This window comes from Nilaparvata lugens, chromosome 10 (assembly GCF_014356525.2).
Source record: "Nilaparvata lugens isolate BPH chromosome 10, ASM1435652v1, whole genome shotgun sequence".
In the NCBI taxonomy this organism is placed as follows: domain Eukaryota; kingdom Metazoa; phylum Arthropoda; class Insecta; order Hemiptera; family Delphacidae; genus Nilaparvata; species Nilaparvata lugens.
This window is the reverse complement of record NC_052513.1, coordinates 20,912,975-20,939,255: the sequence shown is the minus strand read 5'-3', so window position 1 is coordinate 20,939,255 and position 26,281 is coordinate 20,912,975. Positions and strand designations below refer to the sequence as shown.

General features: G+C 32.7%; 2 protein-coding genes across 4 annotated transcripts in view; both read left to right on the top strand.

The window, feature by feature from the left end:
* Positions 1 to 42: 42 nt before the first annotated feature.
* On the top strand, positions 43 to 22,257 carry LOC111047262 (ADP-ribosylation factor-related protein 1). 2 transcript variants are annotated; one of them, XM_039436532.1, is made up of 6 exons: positions 43 to 535; positions 2,656 to 2,826; positions 3,298 to 3,379; positions 16,825 to 16,996; positions 18,632 to 18,707; positions 21,156 to 22,257. In XM_039436532.1, exons 1-6 carry the CDS (start codon positions 443 to 445, stop codon positions 21,168 to 21,170), a joined length of 609 nt encoding a protein of 202 aa, XP_039292466.1. In that variant the 5' UTR covers positions 43 to 442; the 3' UTR covers positions 21,171 to 22,257. The 2 variants fall into 2 exon arrangements, with proteins under 2 accessions (XP_039292466.1, XP_022188674.1); XM_022332982.2 differs by lacking the exons at positions 18,632 to 18,707; positions 21,156 to 22,257 and adding an exon at positions 19,590 to 20,589.
* Positions 22,258 to 23,539: 1,282 nt separating this feature from the next.
* The window catches only part of LOC111047261 (AP-1 complex subunit gamma-1), a 51,727-nt gene continuing 48,985 nt past the window's right edge, over positions 23,540 to 26,281 (top strand). The window contains exon 1 of one of the 2 annotated variants that reach the window (XM_039436524.1): positions 23,540 to 23,786. In XM_039436524.1, coding sequence (XP_039292458.1) covers positions 23,731 to 23,786 — 56 coding nt within the window. In that variant the 5' untranslated portion in view covers positions 23,540 to 23,730. The remainder of the gene's footprint in view (positions 23,787 to 26,281) is intronic. The other variant, XM_022332981.2, reaches the window with a different exon arrangement.

Below are 26,281 nucleotides of genomic sequence, written 5' to 3'. Positions count from 1 at the left end.
CGACATCTCGAGTATCGATATTGCTTGAAGAAGGCTTATATCGACTCTCTAAAATCTTTAGTTGCGTCGTCTTCGTCTTCTGATTCTGATGTGTTTTGTAGTTTTGTCATTCAAAATATTTTACTATTAGAATAAAACATAATTCTGTTTTATTTTTAAACTGTACTCAATTTTCTGAAAAAATATTTACATTCTATCTAATTTAAAGTATTATAGAGAAAGTGACAAACTTATTAATGATTTATAGCTTTGTAAACTTTATGTTTGTTAGGTTATGAAGTGATGAGAAGTGTATTTTGTCAATATTGTAAAATTTTTGTTAGCATTATTGTTAAAACTGAGAGATGAAGATGATGAAAACTAAATCAGCATTAAAATGACGAGGGACTGAGTTGAAAACCCACTTTATAAATAATTTTAATAATTTAAAGACATTCAAAAAATGTATACACTACTCTATGGATTGTATAAATACATGGTACAGAAAGATGAGTTCTGTGTTCTGATTCTAGGGTTGGATAATGCTGGCAAAACTGTAAGTATCTTTAAGCTTCAATGTAGATGTAATTGTTCATGTCAATTTTCTTATAAAAAACATTAGTTCAATTCAATAAAATATAAGTTGATATCTAGCTACAAAAAATAAAATTTACGTAAATTAAATTTTATGAATCGTTGATTTCTGCTTCTGTCCTATATAGATTTAATCAAAAAGTGATACCATTATAACCTACCAATAATACTTTGTCAAGTTGTCACCAAAAGATTTATCAAGATGTTTGGTCTTGAAAACAACAAGAAGAACCTGTTCATCTTGTCAATAATAATTGCGTACAGTCACATACTAAACAAGTATGTCGCGCAATTGTTTCATAAACATTTGCACATTAGCCTATCATGGGAGTAGGCTACATCATAAAGAAACAATAGCGTAAGCGATAGCTTATATGCTACTGTTTCTCTATGGCTTTATTGATAACAACTATTATGAGATTGTGAAAATCTGGATTAAGGCAGGTCGACATCTATGTACCTCAGAGAGCTCAGGTGACGTAATTGAGCTCTTTTGAAATGTGTATATCATCTTTTTAAATATTTATAGTGATTAAAATTTGTAGCATGTTGCACAGACTTAGAGGTTACTTGAATAGACGTCAGCATTTAATGCTCACATACTTCTACTACCATGACGGAGAAGAGTCTATCACAGATTTAATAAGTCTTACCTTCTCCTTGCTGAAGGATGATGAAACACAATAATATGATTTAGTGAACATGTGAATACAATGCAATAAACATAACAGTTCTGTGTCGTTACCTTATTTATAGGCTGCTTGTTTGATGTAATCAACAAACCAGCCTCCTCAATAATTGGGATGATTTAGATATCCTCTTCTAGTGAAATTTAAGCTGTGTAATCCTCAAATATCAAAGCTTTCCTATTCCTATACAGATCAATAAAGGTGAGAACAATCAGGAGATCCAGGTCAGAACCCTTGGGCACACCAAAGTCTTGATCTTTAGCCAGGCGTTCCCGGATAAATCGCGTAAAATAAAACCCTTTTAACTTTAATCAAGATGGCGTGGCATCACAGTCCCTCAAAGCTACCCCCAAGGAAATCACTGATGCTGTAATAGCTTCTTTCAATTAGCCTCCTTGACAGCCTCTTCTTGAAAACACCAATAAGAAAGATCCCTCACCGAGCCCGGCAGTAGGTTGAACATTTTGAGTGCCAATACTCGGAAAGAGTCCTTCACCTTTGACAACCTACTGCGTGGAATCTCCAACTGTAGCCTTCCGCGGGTACCGTTTGAATGCACCTGACACCTACTCATCATGTTAGCCCTGTTTATCTTCACTGCGGTAAGTGAGGCCAGTATGTACAGCCTGAAGATGGTGTGCACTTTCAGGCGTCAGAAGATGGGTCGACAATGGGCAATGAAGTCACTGTATGTAAGGATCCGCAGTGCCTTCTTCTGAAGAAGCAGGATGTCATTGTCCTGCGGAGAATGGCTCCAGATAAGAACTCCCTACTGCACTGCCAAACATCCTGGTCTTGGTACTTTGATCCATGTAATGCAACAAGCTTCTTTCTCCTGGCTAGATAATCCAACATTGTTCTGTTGAGCCACCTCGAAGACAACGTATCTCTCCAGCTTTCCTATTAATATCCCATGCGAGACACAATCAAACACCGTAGCAAGGTCACACAAGGCCAAGACAACTGTTCCTATTTATATAAACCCTCAATACTGTCTCAAAACAGTGTGGAGCACACATTTTTATTGTTGATCTTTCTCTAGAAAGTCAAGCTGTTGGGAGAGAAAGTTACCCTCAAAATGAGTAACTTTTTAAAGATTGGTATGATCCATATTTTTTTCATTTGGTCAGGAAAGACTAACCTCCGTAACATTATTGACAAAATCTTTGTGATATAGGCCTAGGTATTACGTTCCCAGCTTCCCTATTTCAAGAATTCCTTGTGTTGAAATTTTAGTTTTCTTGCCTTATGAATTACATGGGTAGTAGTAATTAACTCTATAAATATTTTCTTTTTCTTGGCTTAATCTGATTAGTGTCAGGTAAATGATCTTATTGGACTGCTACAGGGGTGTACTTTCAACTTTAACTCAACTATTGATATTATTTTCCAGACTTATTTGGAAGCAGCAAAGACAAAATTCACAAAAAACTACAAGGAAATGCATCCTAGTAAAATAACAACGACAGTAGGTTTGAATATTGGAAAAATTGATGTTGCTGGTATTCGATTAAATTTCTGGGATCTGGGAGGACAAGTTGAACTTCAATCATTGTGGGACAAGGTCAGTTTTATTTCAGTCAAACTCGTTATATTCTGCAGTAATTTCTTATTGAACCTTTTCGAAGTAATTTTATGTGTTATCAATGAGGCTTTAAATATATTACAAACCAAATTATGTTGAATTAATTTATTGAATCTGAAAGTGAGAAATGCTCACCTAGAATTATTATTATAAGAGGATATTCATTTGATAATTATGCTATGTCGACTCAAATAGTCAAATCAATCCTTTAGTATTCCATGTCATGCCTTTGTACTGGATAGATTTTGTCCTAAGATATGAAAAAATATTGTTTACTCATTCACATAAAATGATATTCTTATAAAAACAAAATAGGTATTCTTTCTATCTTCATTATTTAATGTTATGCATTGTCATGTCTTATCAAATTATTTTATTGTTTTGCTGTTTTTGTGTATTCATCAGATTTTGCACAAACAAATTTATAAATGTATTTCTTATTTATTCCAGTACTATGCTGAATCACATGCCCTTATTTACATTGTTGACTCTTCAGACCGAGAGAGAATACCAGATTCCAAGGAAACATTTGGTAAGTATACAATTTTTTTTCAATTTTACTCTATTTATTTATTGAAACGATAGTTTAGAAGAATTATATAGTATAAAATGAAGTGTATATCAACTTTTAGGCAGATGTTTACTTTTAATTAATGTTATGTTAGTATACCTATCAAGCACACTCAGCTGATGCTGGATCAACTTCTCAGTGGACACATTTTGTTGTGTATTTTTTGGTGAAAAAATTCAAACTTTAGAACATTTAGAATTCAAACTTTAGAAGTTTAGAATATTTTTTTTATTTTATATTTGACAACCAGAATACAATTCAGACTGATACTTCCGTCTTTATCATATTCCTAACTCCCATCACAGTAACCATGTGATCTTGATATAATTTTGTGTTCGTGACAGCTACTATTTTTTCAACAATCTCCTACTCATTGTAAGATGTACGTATATAACGTATATAAGCTCTTCCCTGTATAGTCATAGTGGTGAGAAATTCATGAACAGTTCAACCTATTCGGTGGGCTAAATCAGTGGATTGTGAACCATCAATGGATACATTTATTCCAAATTTTTTCATGATCAGATCTTATGGCTCCGCTCGATTTACATTTTTTTTGTTCAACTTGTGTTAAATTTTTCAAGTGAAATCTAATATTCTTCAAAATTAGGAATTGTTAACTATTATTTTTTTGTTATCTTCAACTTCAAACTTCTTGAATTTCAGAAGGATAAAGTCAACTCTAATTAAATCTAATTGACCGAACGAAGTGAGGTCTAAGATTCAAGTTGACGGTTTGGCATGTTTAAATGTTTATATGTTGCGCATTTATGGCGAAACGCGGTAATAGATTTTCATGAAATTTGACAAGTATGTTCCTTTTTAAATTGCGCGTCGACGTATATACAAGGTTTTTGGAAATTTTGCATTTCAATGATAATATAAAAGGAAAAATCTGGTGTGTTACACTCACACAACTTTCCTTGCTCATTGAACTAACTATAAGCCTCATTCTTAAACGAGAATGATTTAGGGGAATAACATAATGACGATTGGCGGCAACATATTTGAAACTACGATCAGACTTCTGTATATGTGTATAGTTGTTTTCAGAGTACTTTTTCCTTTGTGTAAATTGTGAAATTCGATATTTTTTAAAAGTCGTCAAAACAGCTGTTCTACAGATGAAATATCTCGATGTGTTCTTTTTATGAACTGCTCTACCTACCTACCTCATGCACGAGAAAGAGGCTACAAAGTCCATTTCTCAAGGATGGGGTGGACCCCTCATTAGTTTCTCAGAAAGGAGACTCATTCCAGTTAATAAAGCCGATGAATAACTATACAGGGTTTGAATTTGAAAAAAATCGGTCAAGTCATTTTTGAGAAAATCGTGAAACACATGTTTTTTAGTGATTATCCGCCATTTTTCTCAATAATATTACGGAGCTCCTGAAATTTTCCCAGAAATGAGACTCATGTCAGTTGATAGGGCTTATGAATAGCTGCTATCCATGGTATGAATTTGAAGAAAATCGTTCGAGCCGTTTTCGAGAAAACCGTGAAAAACATGGTTTTTTAGTGATTATCCGCCATTTTTCTCAATAATATTACGGAGCTCCTGAAATTTTCCCAGAAATGAGACTAATGTCAGTTGATAGGGCTAATAAATAGCTATCCATGGTATAAATTTGAAGAAAATCGTTAGAGCCGTTTCCGAGAAAACCGTGAAAAACATGGTTTTTTAGTGATTATCCGCCATTTTTCTCAATAATATTACGGAGCTCCTGAAATTTTCCCAGAAATGAGTCTCATGTCAGTTGATAGGGCTTATGAATAGCTATCCACGGTATGAATTTGAAGAAAATCGTTCGAGCCGTTTTCGAGAAAACCGTGAAAAACATGGTTTTTTAGTGATTATCCGCCATTTTTTCCGCCATCTTGGATTGAATTCTATTGAATTTCTTATTGTCGGGTCCTCATGGTATAAGGACCTTAAGTTTAAAATTTCAAGTCAATCGGTTAATTAGGAATGGAGTTATCGTGTTCACACACACACACACACACACACACAACACACACACACACACACACACACACCACACACACACACACACACACACCACACACACACACACACAACACACACACACACAACACACACACACACACACACCACACACACACACACACACACACACACACACCACACACACACACACACACAGACCAATACCCAAAAATCATGTTTTTGGACTCAGGGGACCTTGAAACGTATAGAAAACTTGAAATTGGGGCATCTTATTTTTTTGGAAAGCAATACTTTCCTTACCTATGGTAATAGGGCAAGGAAAGTAAAAAGGAGCCTCCTTCATACGCCAATATTAGAGTTAAAATCATACTATAGAATAATTATTCATCATAAATCAGCTGACAAGTGATTACACAGATGTGTGGAGAAGCCAGTCTATTACTGTATTTGTATAAGGTCTATTTGTATAAGGTCTAAGTTTCTTTCAAAGACCTTGAAGAAGTATGCATCTTTAAGCTGGGTTTATACCAAAGTTATTAACAAAATGTTAATAACTTAATCCTAATAGATTCTATTAGATTGAACGCAAGTTGACAAACACACATGTTCATCATGTGTATGATAAGTTATGTTCAATCTAATATAATCTATAAGGATTGAGTTATTAACATTTTGTTAATAAATTTGGTCTAATCGCAGCTTCAAGGTTATTTGTTTTGCAGTCATGGTATTATTATGCGTGTCCATCAGTATCAATATTCTCACATTCGAAAAAACTAATTTAATAGGTGATTAAAAATAATCAAATAAACTAAATAATGCTGAAGAAATTATAATATTTTTTATTGAAAAAAATTATTTTCATTAGATGGAAAGATTATCACGGAACTGGATGAATATTATATAAATTCTGTAATAGAAATATATTCTATTCATTGTTTAAATTAACATAAATATTAATAAATGATGGAATAAAAATGCAAACGTGAACTGATTTCGTTAACATTTGTACAACATATTAAATCTGGGTAGATGAAAAACCCTAACAGAAATAGTAATAGGTCTAAAAATAAAGTAATTGGCTAATATCGCCAAGCAGATAATAAACAAGATTAGATAGCATCAGCTTGTTCTGGCTAAATGGTACAAGAACTAAAAAGGATTTGAAGGAAGTTTACTACTCATAAATAGATTATTTATAAAATATTTGAAGATTGAGGTTAGGTAGATGTATTCACAGATCGGTGACCTAGAGATCGATCAAACCGAAGAACGTAGAATCTGACCAAAACCCCTTGGCAGAGCTTTATTGCATTCGGATGGTGTGCAATGTGAAAAAACACCCGTCCACGTGGCTAATTATTAGGTAGCATGGAATTAATATTAATATATAGAATATTAACTAGCATGCAAAGAGCATAAATAAAAAACCAAATAAAAATAATTTAATGTATTCAGGAAATAAGAGTTACCAGGCGCATGAATACCTAATAAAATTTGCATGCACCAATAGTAAAACGGCAGTTAATAGGCGGCAACTGTAGGCCAATTCAAAAATATTTATATATATTTATATAATGTACTAGATTTTGTGTAAAAATTTGTGTAATCTATGTTATCAATATGGCTCGAATGCAAAGAAATTATTAATCATATAATCTAAGCAATATTTTGGCATTTTTGTAAGATCTATTTGAATTTAATGGCGGAGGATTGGGATATTTAAATTTTATGCTAATTTGAAAGTCGGAAAGAGGATCTGTAAAACTTGAGAAGGAAGAACCAGCACTCGCCAGCCAAATGCCACCATAAGAGGACCCCAAATATTTTAGAGCGAAGTACCTTATTAATAATTTTGTAAAAATTTAAAGTTAAAGTAAATTATTAAATTTCTTAAAAGACTTCGTGATGCTATTGTGAAGCAGAAGTCATTTTTTTATTTTTTATTAAATTTATAACCCCTTGGAGGAGACGATTCCGGCTACCATATTCCCGGACCACATGGAGTTGGATCGACATCGGCGGCTTACAAGAAGATTTTCGACACGTGAGTGATTTAAATTTGAATTTAGTGATGGGCGCCCTAGTGCTTCGAATTAATCTGATGATCAAAGCTAGCTCGCCGAAAGGGTTATTATAAATTGAGAAATTAATAAGAGTAATACTTGCGCAAGTAAAAATTAGTATTAAAGGTATTTAATTGAAAGAAAAATATAGATCAATATTTTAGAAATTTCTATTTAATCAAAGAAGTACGAAATCTAGGCTATCAAACGTATGCATACAATATTAATTTTTTGCAATACAATTTGCGATAATTTATCATAGTTCTAATTCACTAGATGAATGGCTCTACCTATTCCGTCAGGTGCCGAATCTTGCACCCTGAGATAAAAATATATATTCGATACAAATAAATCTACTAAATACTAGAGATTTTAATATATAGATATATTTGGATTATTAGTGGCTAATTTATCAAGCTGATCTTAGAGCACATATTTTTGATTGAATTATCCAAGTCGACAAGTATTAGCAAGTACATGTCACAGCTACATGCCAAAGAATGCATATGATTTCAAGATAAAGGCACATGGTAATGATTCGTGCCACAAATCTAGAATATAAAGTTAGCCTGTGATATTTTTATTGATTTCAAATATTGTTCTATTTTTTATATTATTTTTTATCGCTCTATATATATTTTTTGCCTCGATTGATCTTTGCATTATTTTGTAATATATGTGTGAAATTTCATGGTGTGCAATTTATTTTATATTCTCATCTATAGATAAGTATCATATATATATTTATATATATATATTATTTTTTGAATTACAAGAGTTATTGGAGAAGCCCATATCTAGGCCTATCAAGATTTTTTAAGACTGAATACTATTAGAAAAACCACGACCTAATTATATTAAATCTCATGCTTTACCGACTGATGCCAAGCAGGAGGCTAATCGTTATTAAATATAAAGAATACGTGACAAAGACATGGCCCAACGTGATAGGCCACGGATACGACAGAAAGACATGTCGTACCAACGTGGGACTGATGATGAGAGCCAAGCTCATTGAATAATATTTGAAATTAGTCAATAACCATATTGAAAATTATAGATAACTTATACGAGTGTGAGGAAAACTGGCGAAGGAAAATTTGTATTACTTTTTGGGGAAACAATAGCTTTAAATAGAGAGAAATTATATGTTTTAAAGAAATTTTAATTATTAGTACTGTAAAAAATAATTTTATAGAGAGAGCTATTATATTTTATGGCCTAAACTGCTAGTCAGAATCAATGAATAGTATTATTATATTATAAGAGCTTAAGTAATAAATAGGTTACCTGGCTTGTAATGTCCATAGGCCTATCCTCATTTGTGTCCTTATTAATGCCTTGTTGGCCAAAACTTTCACTTTTTTTAACAAACACTTGACACTTAATCCATTTTTAAAATATGAGTCTCTTTTCGTCCACGCAAAGTAAGGTAGCAGACACACTGCAGACGGCGATAGTAGCGGAGATCGACGCTGAGGGGGGCGCGATGGAGTCCAACGCCCAGATATCTTCAATCACCGCCAAGAATCCTGTGAACAGTAAAACCGTTAAATGTCTCCCAAGAAGCAATAAGGAGGGTTATAGTAGAGGGGATGATCAAGTCATTTTCTAATAGTTTAGAAAAAACAATGACCACAGTAATGAAGAACTTAAAGGCGGAAATGAAGGAAATGCGGGAATCACTGAAGGATAATCGGTAAGAATGGGTAAGGAGACTGCGGAAAGAATAGATAACTACCAGCACAAAACACTTCACAAATTCATGAAATAGCTACAAACAGGAACAATAGTCAACTATTTCCATAAAAAAAACAACAGAATAGTAAATCTACACAAATAGCTCACCTAAATTCTGATATAATCAAAACAAAGTACAACTTAATTCATTGGAGACAGCCGTTGGAGAACAGCAATTATTTTCATCTGAATTAAATGCCGAAGTAGTAGATAATGAAACAGAAGCTTCTAGTCATTGGAAACAGGCCCAAGAGAAGTTGTACAACTTGAAAGTCAAATACATCAATTTCCGCACGAGAATATAGAGCCTATTCCATAGCAACGTTTGATTCATACACAGTTTCAATGAATTAGGCCGTTTTGACAATACAGACCGCTATCTCCAACCTAAAGAATTTATAGATCAGATAAAAACTAGTTCAATCATTAACACCCACCTCTTGGAATTTTGGGCGTCTTCGTTTGACTAGTTTATTGATTGGCGAACCCCTGATGTTCTTTCGGAGTAGAGCCCATGAATTTACATCATTGGATGAGTTTGTAGCTGTCTTCCTGGAACAGTATTGGAGCAGAAGTAAACAGTTGGACGTGCTAGCGGACATCATATCATGCGATTTCAACCCTAACTTAGACGGTGCATGTACCACTTTCGTCACTGCCCTACAGTTTAAAATTCTCAACTGAGCGAGCCCATTAATGAATCGGCATTAGCAAGCATTATTTTAAAGAAGCTACCGTATCAAGTTAGAATGGCACTCGCCCACAACCCATTACTGATTGCAAGCAGCTGATAAATCATTTATATGGCATACAGTCTGTGATGGCAATATCAAACCACCGTTCAGACCAGAGATACGCACAAAATCAACATAACTCAAAATTTAATCAGTATAACAGCCAAAATTATGAATCAGTACCATATGAGTGCTCACGATCTACCCAATTAAACGAAACGCGCTATAATCATAATCAAAAAAACAGCTGGAATAATAGAAGTTTTCAGAATCGTCAAACAAAACCATTATCCACAGCAAACCTATGAAAGAAAGTATTTATGGCCGTGATCGATTAACACAAATAATGATTACACTCAGAATAATTACGACAAAAATTACAAACCGCCACCTCATCAAATAAGTACAAACTACACATTAGAGCATGCGTCCAGATCAAATCACCAAAAAACACAGAACCAACCCAACAACCGCCACCAGATATACAGAAAACTACAGCTAATAAACAGGACTATATGATACCCCCGATATAACAAGCACAAGCTCAAATGAAACAAAACCAAGAAAAGCAGGATATTTCAACGTCATACACCCACATCAGAAGTGATTACCGAAAACATTATTAGAAGAACCGGAAAATAGTATTAGAAGAACCGAAGCTTAGAAGGAATACTATGGATTCGTGCAGGGGCAACAAAGGACATGGAAGAGGACTATGAAGAATGGAAAGTGGTTAATAAGAGTGAAAGAAATAAAGAATGATATTAATAAAATGGGAGAGTACCGGGCCTATTATATGTGGAAAGATTATATTTAAGGCTAAATTAGTGTTTTGATCTATTGTATTGTGTGGATTACCATGGCTGTGATAATATTGAAAAGTGATGCTATAATTAAGACCATGTTATGTTGAAAGAATTTATTAGTGTTGATTGGAAGTGTTATATTATTGAATTGTTATTATGATAATGAAGCCAATAATGAATTTAAGTGGAAAGTATCGGATGAAGATGATTGGAAGCTTTATATTATAAGCGTTTATTGTGTAACTAGATTATAAACAATGCCACTAAAGTGGAATATCGATACTCAACGGAATAAATAGAAATAATAAGGAAGAAAACAGAACCAGATCAAGAATTGTTTTAAAAGATACACCAGATACATGGGCTTTAAATTTGAGAAGGATAAATTAATAATAGGACAGCCTCAACAATCAACAGCAGATAAACGAACGGCCAGAGCAACATCTACAAAAGAATGCAAGAAGATGCAAGTAAATCCCAACATTTTACATGCAATATCGTCAAATTTCAAATAAATATGATAAGAAGTCAAAGAAAAAAAACACTATCAAGCCAATTACTAACCTTCCTTAATAAATTTAAAATTGGTATAGGACCTCGTGGCAACAATCCAATGTTTTAATGCCTTCCAGCCGTCAGAAGCCTGCAATAAGGAAAAGAACAATTTTAAATGTGTAATTAAATTATATACATCAGATAAAAAAGGACACAAGCGGGGATAATAAAATTAAAATTGTTAATTACCTTTTTAAGAGAAAAAATTGAGCAGTTAGGTTAGTTATGAAAGTCGATAGCAAATTCTGATGTAACATGTAACACTATGAATTGTAGAACAGCGAACAGCTGACCAAAGCCACCCAAATCAAATGAATGTAATATCTGTTGAACATATGTTTATAAAAAGAAATACTGTACCCAAAAAGTTATTTATTATTGTTATTTATATATTTATTAATATCGATATTTATTTATATGTTTTTATACTTATTACTTTTAATTATGCCACGTTTGTTACCTGAAAAGACTTAAAGTGAATACCAGTTACCAAAACCAAAGAGCCATTAGCAAAAGAAAGTATTGTACCTGATGTATAGAAAATTATTTATATTAAGACCTAAGAAATACTATAAGATATAAGCCCAGAAGTTATGAATCGAAATTATTGTCTAAAAGGAATCATTTATGAGAATTATGAAATGTGTGTAGTTAAGTTGGCAGCCCTGCAAGCGGCGAATTCAAAAATTACTGGGTTGTAAATGGTGTCAGGAGGAGTACGTTTAGAAGTTTATATTTATGATATTTTTATGTGTGTTGAAGAGGAGTTGTTATTGTTTTTGATAAAGGTATAAAGGAGATGCAGCAAATATGTCTGCGAAATGTGATAGAAGTAGGAGAGTATAATTTATAAATAAAGTATAGTGTATATCAATGTATTGAAGGGTGGGTTTTCATTAAAAACATTGTGATTCTCAAATATTTTGAATTCAAACCCAGGGGCGCGTGTAACATATTTAAATCTGGGTAGATGAAAAACCCTAACAGAAATAGTAATAGGTCTAAAAATAAAGTAATTGGCTAATATCGCCAAGCAGATAATAACAAGATTAGATAGCATCAGCTTGTTCTGGCTAAATGGTACAAGAACTTAAAAAGGTTGAAGAAGTTTACTACTCATAAATAGATTATTTATAAAATATTTGAAGATTGAGGTTAGGTAGATGTATTCACAGATCGGTGACCTAGAGATCGATCAAACCGAAGAACGTAGAATCTGACCAAAACCCCTTGGCAGAGCTTTATTGCATTCGGATGGTGTGCAATGTGAAAAAACACCCGTCCACGTGGCTAATTATTAGTAGCATGGAATTAATATTAATATATAGAATATTAACTAGCATGCAAAGAGCATAAATAAAAAACCAAATAAAAATAATTTAATGTATTCAGGAAATAAGAGTTACCAGGCGCATGAATACCTAATAAAATTTGCATGCACCAATAGTAAAACGGCAGTTAATAGGCGGCAACTGTAGGCCAATTCAAAAATATTTATATATATTTATATAAATGTACTAGATTTTGTGTAAAAATTTGTGTAATCTATGTTATCAATATGGCTCGAATGCAAAGAAATTATTAATCATATAATCTAAGCAATATTTGGCATTTTTTGTAAGATCTATTTGAATTTAATGGCGGAGGATTGGGATATTTAAATTTTATGCTAATTTGAAAGTCGGAAAGAGGATCTGTAAAACTTGAGAAGGAAGAACCAGCACTCGCCAGCCAGATGCCACCATAAGAGGACCCCAAATATTTTAGAGCGAAGTACCTTATTAATAATTTTGTAAAAATTAAAGTTAAAGTAAATTATTAAATTTCTTAAAAGACTTCGTGATGCTATTGTGAAGCAGAAGTCATTTTTTATTTTTTATTAAATTATAACCCCTTGGAGGAGACGATTCCGGCTACCATATTCCCGGACCACATGGAGTTGGATCGACATCGGCGGCTTACAAGAAGATTTTCGACACGTGAGTGATTAAATTTGAATTTAGTGATGGGCGCCCTAGTGCTTCGAAATAATCTGATGATCAAAGCTAGCTCGCCGAAAGGGTTATTATAAATGAGAAATTAATAAGAGTAATACTTGCGCAAGTAAAAATTAGTATTAAAGGTATTTAATTGAAAGAAAAATATAGATCAATATTTTAGAAATTTCTATTTAATCAAAGAAGTACGAAATCTAGGCTATCAAACGTATGCATACAATATTAATTTTTTGCAATACAATTTGCGATAATTTATCATAGTTCTAATTCACTAGATGAATGGCTCTACCTATTCCGTCAGGTGCCGAATCTTGCACCCTGAGATAAAAATATATATTCGATACAAATAAATCTACTAAATACTAGAGATTTTAATATATAGATATATTTGGATTATTAGTGGCTAATTTATCAAGCTGATCTTAGAGCACATATTTTTGATTGAATTATCCAAGCCGACAAGTATTAGCAAGTACATGTCACAGCTACATGCCAAAGAATGCATATGATTTCAAGATAAAGGCACATGGTAATGATTCGTGCCACAAATCTAGAATATAAAGTTTAGCCTGTGATATTTTTATTGATTTCAAATATTGTTCTATTTTTATATTATATTTTTTATCGCTCTATATATATTTTTTGCCTCGATTGATCTTTGCATTATTTGTGTATATATGTGTGAAATTTTCATGGTGTGCAATTTATTTTATATTCCTCATCTCTATAGTATAAGTATCATATATATATATATATTTATTATTTATTGAATTACAAGAGTTATTGGAGAAGCCCATATCTAGGCCTATCAAGATTTTTAAGACTGAATACTATTAGAAAAACCACGACCTAATTATATTAAATCTCATGCTTTACCGACTGATGCCAAGCAGGAGGCTAATCGTTATTTAAATATAAAGAATAACGTGACACATTTGAAACAGTTGACATCAGGTACTTGTGGATGAGAATACTGCGTGAGGTCTACTGTTCACAGAACTACTAGTTAACTCAGAAGAAATTAGTTGAAACAAACTTTCAGTATTAGTTAAAATTAACTAATTTCTAACTGGAAATGTAGTTAACTTTTGGATTGCTTTTTAAAATGTAAATTTGTGAGGTAAGTAGGAACAAGTAGGAAAGAATAGAATTGATATTCAAAATCAATCAAATAAAATAATTTTTATTCCGACAAAACAATAATACATAAAATTACATACAGTAAATCTAGAAGCAAAAAATAGAATACAATTTCACTTGAATTAGTAGCAATACTGGATTAAATTAAATATTTACTTTACCCGGCAAACAAAAGGTCTTTCTCCTCCTCTCCTCTTCCGCATGCCCAAAAATCTTACCTGAGTTGATTTATATGATAACATCAACCATCTGCTCAAATTTGCAATCAACCATACTCATTTTCAGAACACAGTATTAACAATGCCAAACTGGTTAAGGCTAAAGCCCTGCACACACATCGATTTTTGACTGTACGATATTTTGCCATCCTTATGAACTCTATCAGATTGAACAGAACTTGACAAACGTCATCTGTTTAATCTAATAGAATTCAAAAGGACGGCAAAATATAGTACGAACAGAAATTGATGTGTGTGTTCGGGTCTTAACGTGTTTATTGATACTGATTGGCAAAAATCACAAGTATGCAAGTGCAATTCCAACTATAAATTCGTGTTGTTGTATTTTTCCCGCAAGAATTTAGTAAAACATCAAGATTTAGATGGCGTTATAAGACTTTTTACAGGTATGGTACTTATAATATTTTTGGTTGTTGCTATGGAGTATCGTGTGGCAGTGGTGCTGTTGCTGCTTCGTGCAATGGAAACTGTGAATGCTGAACTGTATACAGCTGTGGTCGATTAGGAAGCATTAGTTGAAACACAAGCAGAACTTATCAGTGGTCTGGACAATTACATTTCTGCGACAAAGCATCGGCTGTCACATCTTAGAAGACGTGCAGCCGGATACAGCAGAAAGCACAGTGAGGCAATTGTGGATGTGAGCGGCAACCATCTAGTTTTTTTTGTGAAAATAAAATAAATGGATAAAATAAAATTTGCTTCAATAAACATTGGAGAAATTTTCCAGTAACATTGCCTACCTCCTATCGAGGATTTTTACTCCCTCATGAATGTTACTTATTGTCCATATGTTCCACCATAAATTAACAGTCATTAAAATAATTTCCCATCCATTGTAGAAGTATTCATCAATTACTCCACCTGCGAGGTGATTGTGGGGGCGGGCAACGGCTCTATCAGCTGGAAACCGCCTTTCTAGCCCGGAGGCGGATCAACGGTGTACAGTACACCACTCACCTAACCGCTGACGAATGCTTCCAGATAGGTAGACCAATACCATTCAGTGCTATGGATGTCTGAAGCCCTTCAACGTTATCATCACGAGGATGACGTCAGACGATTGGAGATACTAGAGTGCCTGGCATATTCTACTTACAAGCAAGGCAACCTACGATCTGCGTTCCAGATTAATGATGAATTGCTGAGCATCTCTCCCGATCACCCATTTGCCCTCAGTAACCGCACCTGGCAGAAATGGAAAAAGGGACAGAACAAGTAGTTGGCATCAACCAGGTGGAGAAATAAAGGTCTTCCAGCAGCTGATTTGCAAAGCTCTCTCTCTCACTCCTCAAGTGCTTTCTCAACTTAAGTGCCGCTATTTACACAACCATTCCTCCAGAATCGTACCGTTGAAAGAAGAAGAAGCTTATCTATAGTGAGGTCCACGTTATAATGGCAGTGGAGAAAGATAGGAGAAAAACGTTGCCGAGCCTCTGTCTTGTCAATGCCTTCTATAGACGGTAGCTGATACAGGTTTATTGATGTAATATTAACTGTTCATTCTCGATTAAAATAATCAATTATATTTTATTATACAAGAAATTATATTTTTAAATAATTTCATAATGAATTTCCATAGTTGAGATGAAATATTTTGTTAATTATTAATTCTGCATTGTTAAAAGACGATCTGGCAACAGAGCAAAGCGAGAAAGAGATAGCGCTATCCGCTTTGTTGAATGATAGACAAGGATAGCAATACCATTGCTAATCAAACACTGCCATTATACTGGGCTTTACCTAGGTTGTGACGTGTCACAGTGAGGAGCGCCGCGACGAATCAACGACGGATGAACAGCTATCGGATCAACAAGTCAGTGTGGCTGCATGATGCCGAACACCCTTGCATCGAGTCGAGCCACTGATCCCCAAAAAAGCAAGCTAGATATCAATATAACTAAGTTAAACATTAGTAACTACTTCTACAAAAGAGCAAGCTGAGCTTGGGAAAGGACGAGAATGACTGGACTTTCTGTAAATAAGTAGTCTATTCCAACATTATTTTCCTAGCATAGCAAGTATGGTAAGATTGTAAGATACATTTTACCGGGGCTCTTCAGTACGCCTACTTTGATAATAAGCTCATTTAAATTCAAAATCAATATCTTCCTTCATGAATATATTTTTGTAGTAAAAAGAATCTGATTCCAACAGATAAGATGATATCGAGTGAGAGTCTGACCGGGGTTCCATTGCTAGTGCTAGCCAATAAGCAGGACATTCCCGATTGCATGGGAGTGCGAGACGTCAAGCCCATCTTCAATAAAAACGCGCATCTCATTGGTCGGAGAGATTGTATGGTTATGCCAGTATCAGCATTGAATGGGTGAGTTTCATTTCATTAATTTCAAACAGGTACATTTTATTTTATGCTCTGTTAGTCATCTTCTGGTAGTGAATGACTTAAACATGGAAATACACTTATTCAATTATTCAGAACTATACAACATCTAGAAAAGTACCACAGGCGGTTCCAATCTAATATTTATTTAAGAGTCCAAATGTACTTATGTGTGACTTTCACATTTTTAATTACGTATTCCAATTTACTATCGAATAACACAGCTCTTCAAAATCAAAAATTATTTTTTTAATACATTAGATCTATTCCAAAACAATTATTAAAAAAGTCAAAGCTTTGAAGAAACTTTGAAAATTTACACTTATGGTTTACTCTGTAGATGGTTTACTCTGTATGGTTTACTCTGTTCATCTCACTGAGTATGTGCATTTTGAAAATTTCCTGCCCATCTTTAGACGTTTCGTGGGTTGTAATCCATCTTTGAAACTTCCAGTAATACAGTAGATCCATATCAAATTTAATTTCAATTTATTTACAGCCAACAATACAAAAAATTGTAAACATGGCAAAGTCAGAATATTATAATTATAGTCATACAAATTTTTGTACGAGTAGTCATTTGAATACTTGATACAAGCACATGAAAGTAACATAACTCTAAAGCTGGGTTTACACAAAAGTTATTAACAAAATGCTAATAACTTAATCCTTTGGATTCTATTAGATTGAACGGAACTTGACAAACACATATGTTCATCATGTGTATGATAAGTTATGTTCAATCTAATAGAATCTATAAGGATTAAGTTATTAACATTTTGTTGTAATTGTGTAAACGCAGCTATAATAGGCTAAAAAGTTATATGGTCATTATTTACATGGGTAGCCTACTCAGTTTTCTTCACAGTCATATACATCACCGTATCGATTAATTCTTTCAATCATATCAATTTATCGATTCCTCGATTCAACATGTTTCATTAATTATTTTCCATCTAGTGTAATTAAATTTATTTATTTAGTTGTATTGCTTCTCCGAAATAAATAAAAAAATAGTGTTCCATATCTTTTACAACCTTGATCAATTCACGAATTTCAACCATGTGGCCTTTCAACTTGATATTAGGTGTTTTGCAAATTCTCTAATTTGGAATAGCTGACCACTTGTCTTGCAAACATATTTCTTATAACTCCATTCTCTATTTAGCTACCTCAAACAAAGCTATGATATAATAAAACGTGTAGTAATCTTACTGATTTGATTATTATGCTTCTGAATGTAATTTAATCTAGTTCATTTGTTTTAATCACTAAAACTTCAAAATTTGATTATAATTTTAGTAATAATCGTAATTCACAACAAGTTATTTATCTGATATTCATTGTATGTGTTACCTTTGAGTTTTCATCTTTATATACTGCTAAAATCTCCAAGATTGATCTATTATCAATATGTATTCATTTTATCTGTGTTTCATTCGTATTATTTTTCATAAGGGCAGTAATGGGGATTTCCCTGGTGCCGTTTTATTATAAATAAATTATGAATGCCCACTATACAAAATGTTCATTCAAATTCAAAGTTAAAATCACATCGAATGATTCATATGTTCAGTATTAATGGTTAACTGGAAAATGTTGTGGTCATCATTTTTTCAGTGATGGAATCAATGAAGGTATTATGTGGTTAGTGGACTGCATCAAACGCAACATAGATATACGACCGCCCAGAGACCAGGATAATACATAACATGAATTATGGTGGAATTCTCCGGTGATAATGGAGCTTATAATAAGCTTCCTGCACATTTGAAGGAGCTAGAAGTGGGTAAATTTAAGAGAACCATGAAAAATATTCTAATAGAAAAATGCCCGTATAGAAAAGAGGAGTTTTTAATTTGAGGGTATTTTTGTTTGCTGTTTGTATGCTTGTGTTTGAATTTTTATTTCTATGAATGTAAATACCTTTTATTTACCATGTTAAATTTATTATGACTATGCTATGCATTTGTATATAAATGTTTTTCGCAATAAAGAAATCTTGAATCTTGAATCTTGAATCTTGGCCTTTCAACTTGATATTAGTTGTTTTGCAAATTCTCTAATTTGGAATAGCTGACCACTTGTCTTGCAAACATATTTCTTATAACTCCATTCTCTATTTAGCTACCTCAAACAAAGCTATGATATAATAAAACGTGTAGTAATCTTACTGATTTGATTATTATGCTTCTGAATGTATTTAATCTAGTTCATTTGTTTTAATCACTAAAACTTCAAAATTTGATTATAATTGTAGTAATAATCGTAATTCACAACAAGTTATTTATCTGATATTCATTGTATGTGTTACCTTTGAGTTTTCATCTTCATATACTGCTGAAATCTCTAAGATTGATCTATTATCAATATGTATTCATTTTATCTGTGTTTCATTCGTATTATTTTTCATAAGGGCAGTAATGGGGATATCCCTGGTGCCGTTTTATTATAAATAAATTATGAATGCCCACTATACAAAATGTTCATTCAAATTCAAAGTTAAAATCACATCGAATGATTCATATGTTCAGTATTAATGGTTAACTGGAAAATGTTGTGTTCATCATTTTTTCAGTGATGGAATCAATGAAGGTATTATGTGGTTAGTGGACTGCATCAAACGCAACATAGATATACGACCGCCCAGAGACCAGGATAATACATAACATGAATTATGGTGGAATTCTCCGGTGATAATGGTGCTTGCAATAATTCTTCTTGGGACAATCCCCTAGCAAATTGATATTTTTGAGATATGTAGTTGGTAAGGTGGATGTAACACGTCTTATTTGCAGGGTTACTGCTGTACAATGCAGTTTATCGAAGAGGAAGTGTTGTTTGGACTATCAAAAATAATCTTACCTAATTATTGCCAATTATTTTTATTATTTATTGCTGATGAATTGTGTATTTTGAATAAAGCTGAAGAGAGTGGGTGCTCGGCACGGGGATAAAAATATATTATAACATACTTGATGGGTTGTCGTTAGCACATTTTGTCATTTCACTCATAAACTATGAAGCTATGAACTATAAAGAGTGCACTCACTTCAGTCATAAGCTTTACAGCTTCTTTCCCTGTACACATGGATTTAAAATGTATAAGTAAGAAAAAAATGTTGGTTGATGTTTTTACCTTCCATTATTGCTAGTGATTTCAGGAGAATCTTGTATTAGTCTGCTCAAGGTATTGTTTTCAAAACTATGAAAGGGTACTAATGATTTTTAAAAAAATATTTAGTTGGGGATTTTTGTAACTTTTACTATACATACAAAGTTTATAAATCCGATTTCCCGACAGAATCTCTTTCATTTTTCAAGACGTTTCTTACATTGCTTCCACCTATCAATTATATTGAAATTTATCGATGTGTTAGATCATTGCAACGAATACTGAGAGAGTTTCTAATATTCCCTCAATGACGAATTCATTATATTATTGTATATTATCAGGGATCCGACTAAGAATACTTCATGTAATAGAAACAACAGTTCATTGTCGAGCATTCCTACAACTGTGATAATTCTATTGTAAGACAATGTGGATGCAAATTTATTGGTATAAGTTCAGTGAATGTCGAAAGGCATATTGTTAGCCTTGTTGTGAATCTGGTGTGTGAAATGAAAAGCTATGATATAATAAAACGTGTAGTAATCTTACTGATTTGATTATTATGCTTCTGAATGTAATTTAATCTAGTTCATTTGTTTTAATCACTAAAACTTCAAAATTTGATTATAATTTTAGTAATAATCGTAATTCACAACAAGTTATTTATCTGATATTCATTGTATGTGTTACCTTTGAGTTTTCATCTTTATATACTGCTAAAATCTCCAAGATTGATCTATTATCAATATGTATTCATTTTATCTGTGTTTCATTCGTATTATTTTCATAAGGGCAGTAATGGGGATTTCCCTGGTGCCGTTTTATTATAAATAAATTATGAATGCCCACTATACAAAATGTTCATTCAAATTCAAAGTTAAAATCACATCGAATGATTCATATGTTCAGTATTAATGGTTAACTGGAAAATGTTGTGGTCATCATTTTTTCAGTGATGGAATCAATGAAGGTATTATGTGGTTAGTGGACTGCATCAAACGCAACATAGATATACGACCGCCCAGAGACCAGGATAATACATAACATGAATTATGGTGGAATTCTCCGGTGATAATGGTGCTTGCAATAATTCTTCTTGGGACAATCCCCTAGCAAATTGATATTTTTGAGATATGTAGTTGGTAAGGTGGATGTAACACGTCTTATTTGCAGGGTTACTGCTGTACAATGCAGTTTATCGAAGAGGAAGTGTTGTTTGGACTATCAAAAATAATCTTACCTAATTATTGCCAATTATTTTTATTATTTATTGCTGATGAATTATGTATTTTGAATAAAGCTGAAGAGAGTGGGTGCTCGGCACGGGGATAAAAATATAACATACTTGATGGGTTGTCGTTAGCACATTTTGTCATTTCACTCACAAACTATGAAGCTATGAACTATAAAGAGTGCACTCACTTCAGTCATAAGCTTTACAGCTTCTTTCCCTGTACACATGGATTTAAAATGTATAAGTAAGAAAAAAATGTTGGTTGAGGTTTTTACCTTCCATTATTGCTAGTGATTTTAGGAGAATCTTGTATTAGTCTGCTCAAGGTATTGTTTTCAAAACTATGAAAGGGTACTATTGATTTTTAAAAAAATATTTAGTTGGGGATATTTGTAACTTTTACTATACATACAAAGTTTATAAATCCGATTTCCCGACAGAATCTCTTTCATTTTTCAAGACGTTTCTTACATTGCTTCCACCTATCAATTATATTATATTGAAATTTATCGATGTGTTAGATCATTGCAACGAATACTGAGAGAGTTTCTAATATTCCCTCAATGACGAATTCATTATATTATTGTATATTATCAGGGATCCGACTAAGAATACTTCATGTAATAGAAACAACAGTTCATTGTCGAGCATTCCTACAACTGTGATAATTCTATTGTAAGACAATGTGGATGCAAATTTATTGTTATAAGTTCAGTGAATGTCGAAAGGCATATTGTTAGCCTTGTTGTGAATCTGGTGTGTGAAATGAAAATTTATGGTATGAAAATTGAAGTTTTAAAATAATTATTCTTTAATTCATGAGAAAATGACATAATGTGTAAAACTCTTAATAAAATACTGTTGAATAATAAGTTTTTATATAATAACGAAATGTCAGTTGCTTGTGTTATTATTCTGTTTTTTGAAACCTATGAAATGTAATGATTCAATATCATTGTTGCTAAAGAGCGATACAAAATTGCAATGCCCTCGTCATTAAGACTCGTACCACATTAGGTCACAAGGGGCTAGGGTACATACAAAGTGCCCGAGCGACTCGCGGGGCATTAGTTCTTATAGGACCAGTCGAGACACCAGATTTTGATGTCATTAGAACACCAGTTCAAACACCACTGGATACCACTGGAATTCCAGCTTGTTTAACCCGCAATTTCTGGTTTATACTTCATGAAAAAATATTCCACTGTGTTGAAAAACATAGAAATTCAAAACTTTAATATATTATATACTTCAATTTTACCTTGAACGTTGTATTATTGGTTTACCTTTTACCTATGTCCTATTACTACTTATCCCTTCATTTATCGTTTAATATCTGTGAATCAACCGATGAGAATGAATACTAGTTTTTATTGTAATCAGAAGATGAAACAGAATTTTCCCGCCTGATAAAAATCAATCATTCAAAAAAGAATCAATTGGAAGTAATACCAGAGAATAAAAACTAAAGAATGAAATTAGACACTTATTTCAAATAAACGCTGTCACAAAGAAACATTTAGTAAATAGTAGATCAATCCATTTCAAGGTCAAGCTCATTCATATGCAAAACTGGATGAAACTATTGAAACTTATGTAACAATAAGCATCTTCTCTTTATCTACTTGCTTGATTTGAACTTATTCTTTAATATTAAGATTGATGATCTCGATCAAAGTTGATGGGTTCTATAACTAAGGTATAAAACTTCAATGTTAACTTTTCAATACGGATTAGCCTACCTGTTGACTGAATTAAATCGTCCAATTACTATGCCATGTAGGCTGGCTTATTTGCATTACTTTCAAACAAGGAAGTATTGCTAAGCCAGTCATTTTCTTGCTCATACTCTGTCATTGCCTAATCAATTACTTGGAAAATTTCATCACACTGAATTATAAAGAAAACTTCAGTGCAATAAAGTAAACTTTGCAAAAAAAGTTGGAAAATCTATCCGAAGACCGGTAACTGAGATTGTCGCATGAAAGTGTTGTTAGTTCTTATCTTCAACCTAAACTTTTCGGGTTTGTTTGTATGCCAGTCGCGTTGAGTGTTTCCTCTTATCATATTTAGTAATAAATGGAACTTGAAGCATATCAAGTTTAACGACATTTTAGTTTCAATCCACTAACGTGAAAATTATTCAAGCTACACAGTTCAATTATTAGTTTGTGCTATTAGTGTTTCAAGTTCACTTTTTATAGTTTGTGTCTCAAATATTTGTGTTCAAGTTGGTGTAAATGTTCAATATAATGCATTTAATTGGAAACATAATTGTGTGAGTAACGTAAAATCTTTTCAAACTTAATTAATTGCTGAAGTTAGTGTTCATGTCTTTCAGCAGTTTTTAAGTGACATATATTATCTGAAATGTGGTACATAGAATCTGAGGACTTCAGTGTGCTACCTCCTGAACTGAATAGAAGGTACGTACCGTAATGCATCTTATTTTGTGAAATAGACACTTTCATAATATAAGAAGGAATCCTTGCACTTTATCTTTGATAGTCTCCTAATAAAAAAACATAAGCATATTGTATAGCTATAGTTTGAGTTTTAGCTGAAACTCTTAAACAAGCAGAATCATTAGAAACTGTAATGAGTTTTGCCAATGTGTTTGTAAATACTTGATTTTTCCATTAGAATAATTCTTCTATCAAATCTCCAGTTTGGAGTCTAAGCTTTATATTCTAGTAGAATTTTTATTGCCATTATACGTCCATGTTTTTTATGGTCGCTCATTATGTTCTAATTTAAAAAATATTTAGATATGTTCAATGATCATCATGTCAAAGCCGAATATATTTTGAAGCATTCATTTCACTTCACCTAATAAAGCTAAAACGTACATGGCAGTGACATGCAGAAGATGATATCCTGGCTCTAAACATACACATTCTAATATATACTTAATGTAATTGTAGAAACGTCGTTGGTGAAGCTAAATTATTTAAAACTTAATTGAATAAGCCTAATTCAAAAGAGGCCTAACATTCCTGAATTGAGTCTAGCTTTTTTTAAATGGTTTCCAATTTATAATAGGAACGTAGCTGATGGCACATCATAATTAGTACAAAAATAATCATTGTAAGTAGCCTAACGTTAATGTTGTGTACTCAATGAAAAAAATGCAATATAGCCTAATCAACTTGAGTTGCGTACTAAAGATCAACTTAATCTTAATTGAAAATCACAACACCTCCAAATTGAGGAAGACCTGTGAAATTATTATTAAACATTTAAATAAGTTAACTCAATTGAAATAGTTTATAAGACGTTTGAAATCTAGTGGTACCTATATCATTTAAAGCTGAACTGGCTAGTCTCATAATGTTATGGGTAGGCCTGATTCATTCATTTTTAATTTAAAACAATTTAGCTTTTCTTTATGGTTGCATTCAAGCTTCATTATTAAAAATTTATACACTATGAACAGAGATTTTGTGGAATTTCTCCATATTAATGTGAAATGAAAACGACGTTGTCATCAGTTCCACATATATTGAGCCAAACTGAAGTTTCAATGCATTTGAAGCATCATTAGGCCTATCAGTGGTCTTTTTTGTTTGTTCTGTTTTTAGAGTCTAACAGTTCAGGAATGTTGGGCCTCTTTTGAAGTAGGCTTATTTTATTGATTTTTGAATAATTCACATAATTCATTTGATTTTAATTATTTATTTAGTATTTATTTGTTGATTAGACTCTTACCATAAAGGACCACAGATGTTGATACTTCAAGTGCATTGAAACTTTTAGTTTGACACTAACTTCACTTTCATTTGCTCTGAACGATTCATGAAAATATATGTGCGTAAAGTAAGATTCGATCCTTAAAAAAATCAAGAAATTGAAGATACTTTTCTCATATTAACAGTCTCGGCAGTGCTATGATAGGAACAGTGATTCAAGATGAATTTTAGGCAACTGAGCTCGTAGAGAATAAAATTATCTACAATTTGGAACCAATCAACCATAAGTATCTTATGATGTATCAGGCTCGTTTTAGAGACTCTAGATCAAGAAAAAATCATTTTAGAATTGGCTGTAAATTTTATTGAAATCGAAAATACTGTTCATTGGAGTGAGAAGGGAAGACAATTTTCCCTACCTCACTGAATTTTGAAATTTTACACACTAGATACCTATATCCACATAGCTTTGAATATACTGTATAGAAAAATGTCATTTTGTTGTGTATTGAAAAACTAGCTAAAGTACACTCAAGGATGTATTTTCTATTTTTAACCGAATTTGACTTATGATGCAAGATTCCAAACCGCCTTGACGGACCGAGAAGTATGAGCTGTAGTAAGATGTGATCATTGTGTCGAAAGTGTTTGAAATTTTGATCCTTGCAAAGTGTCCTTATGCGCGCCTCTTCACTAAATTAAGTGCATCTAACTGGTGATTCTCATATATAACATGAACTTATATCATTGTGCGAAATATCAATGTGACGACAATTTAGTTACGGTAGTGATGATGGTTGAAGCTAAAAAATATGTGTTTTTCACAATACAAGGATCATTTTTGTCAGGTGTACCTGGAAATCTATATGAGGAAGAGCACTCTACCTGGTCTCAGATTGTATAGCACAAAATTACGCCCAGAGGAATTGAGAGACTTTGTTTGTGGTTTCAAATTGGATTTTACGGACCTAATAGTTTTAATTTCTAGTGAGATTGGACTCCCCGATATAGGAGATACATTTCAATGATATAACAATCGGAAGATATTGTTGATCAAAAACTACAACTCATCAAATTTGAAATATTCTTCAAATTTTACTTAGTAATTCAGTACCTACTTATCTTAGATAGAGAGTTCTGAATGATCTCATTTCATTTAGAATGATCTAAAAAAGGCGAGAATGAATTTTTCTGTCTGATTAAAATAGGCCTATTTGTCAAAAATATCTGAA

Bases quoted from the DNA above. Each gene is read 5' to 3' on its own strand.
- LOC111047262 (XM_039436532.1), top strand. From the start codon at position 443: ATGTATACACTACTCTATGGATTGTATAAATACATGGTACAGAAAGAT. The intron at 536-2,655 runs GTAAGTATCTTT...ATTATTTTCCAG, and splicing joins TGGATAATGCTGGCAAAACT to ACTTATTTGGAAGCAGCAAA. The intron at 3,380-16,824 runs GTAAGTATACAA...TGATTCCAACAG, and splicing joins AGATTCCAAGGAAACATTTG to ATAAGATGATATCGAGTGAG.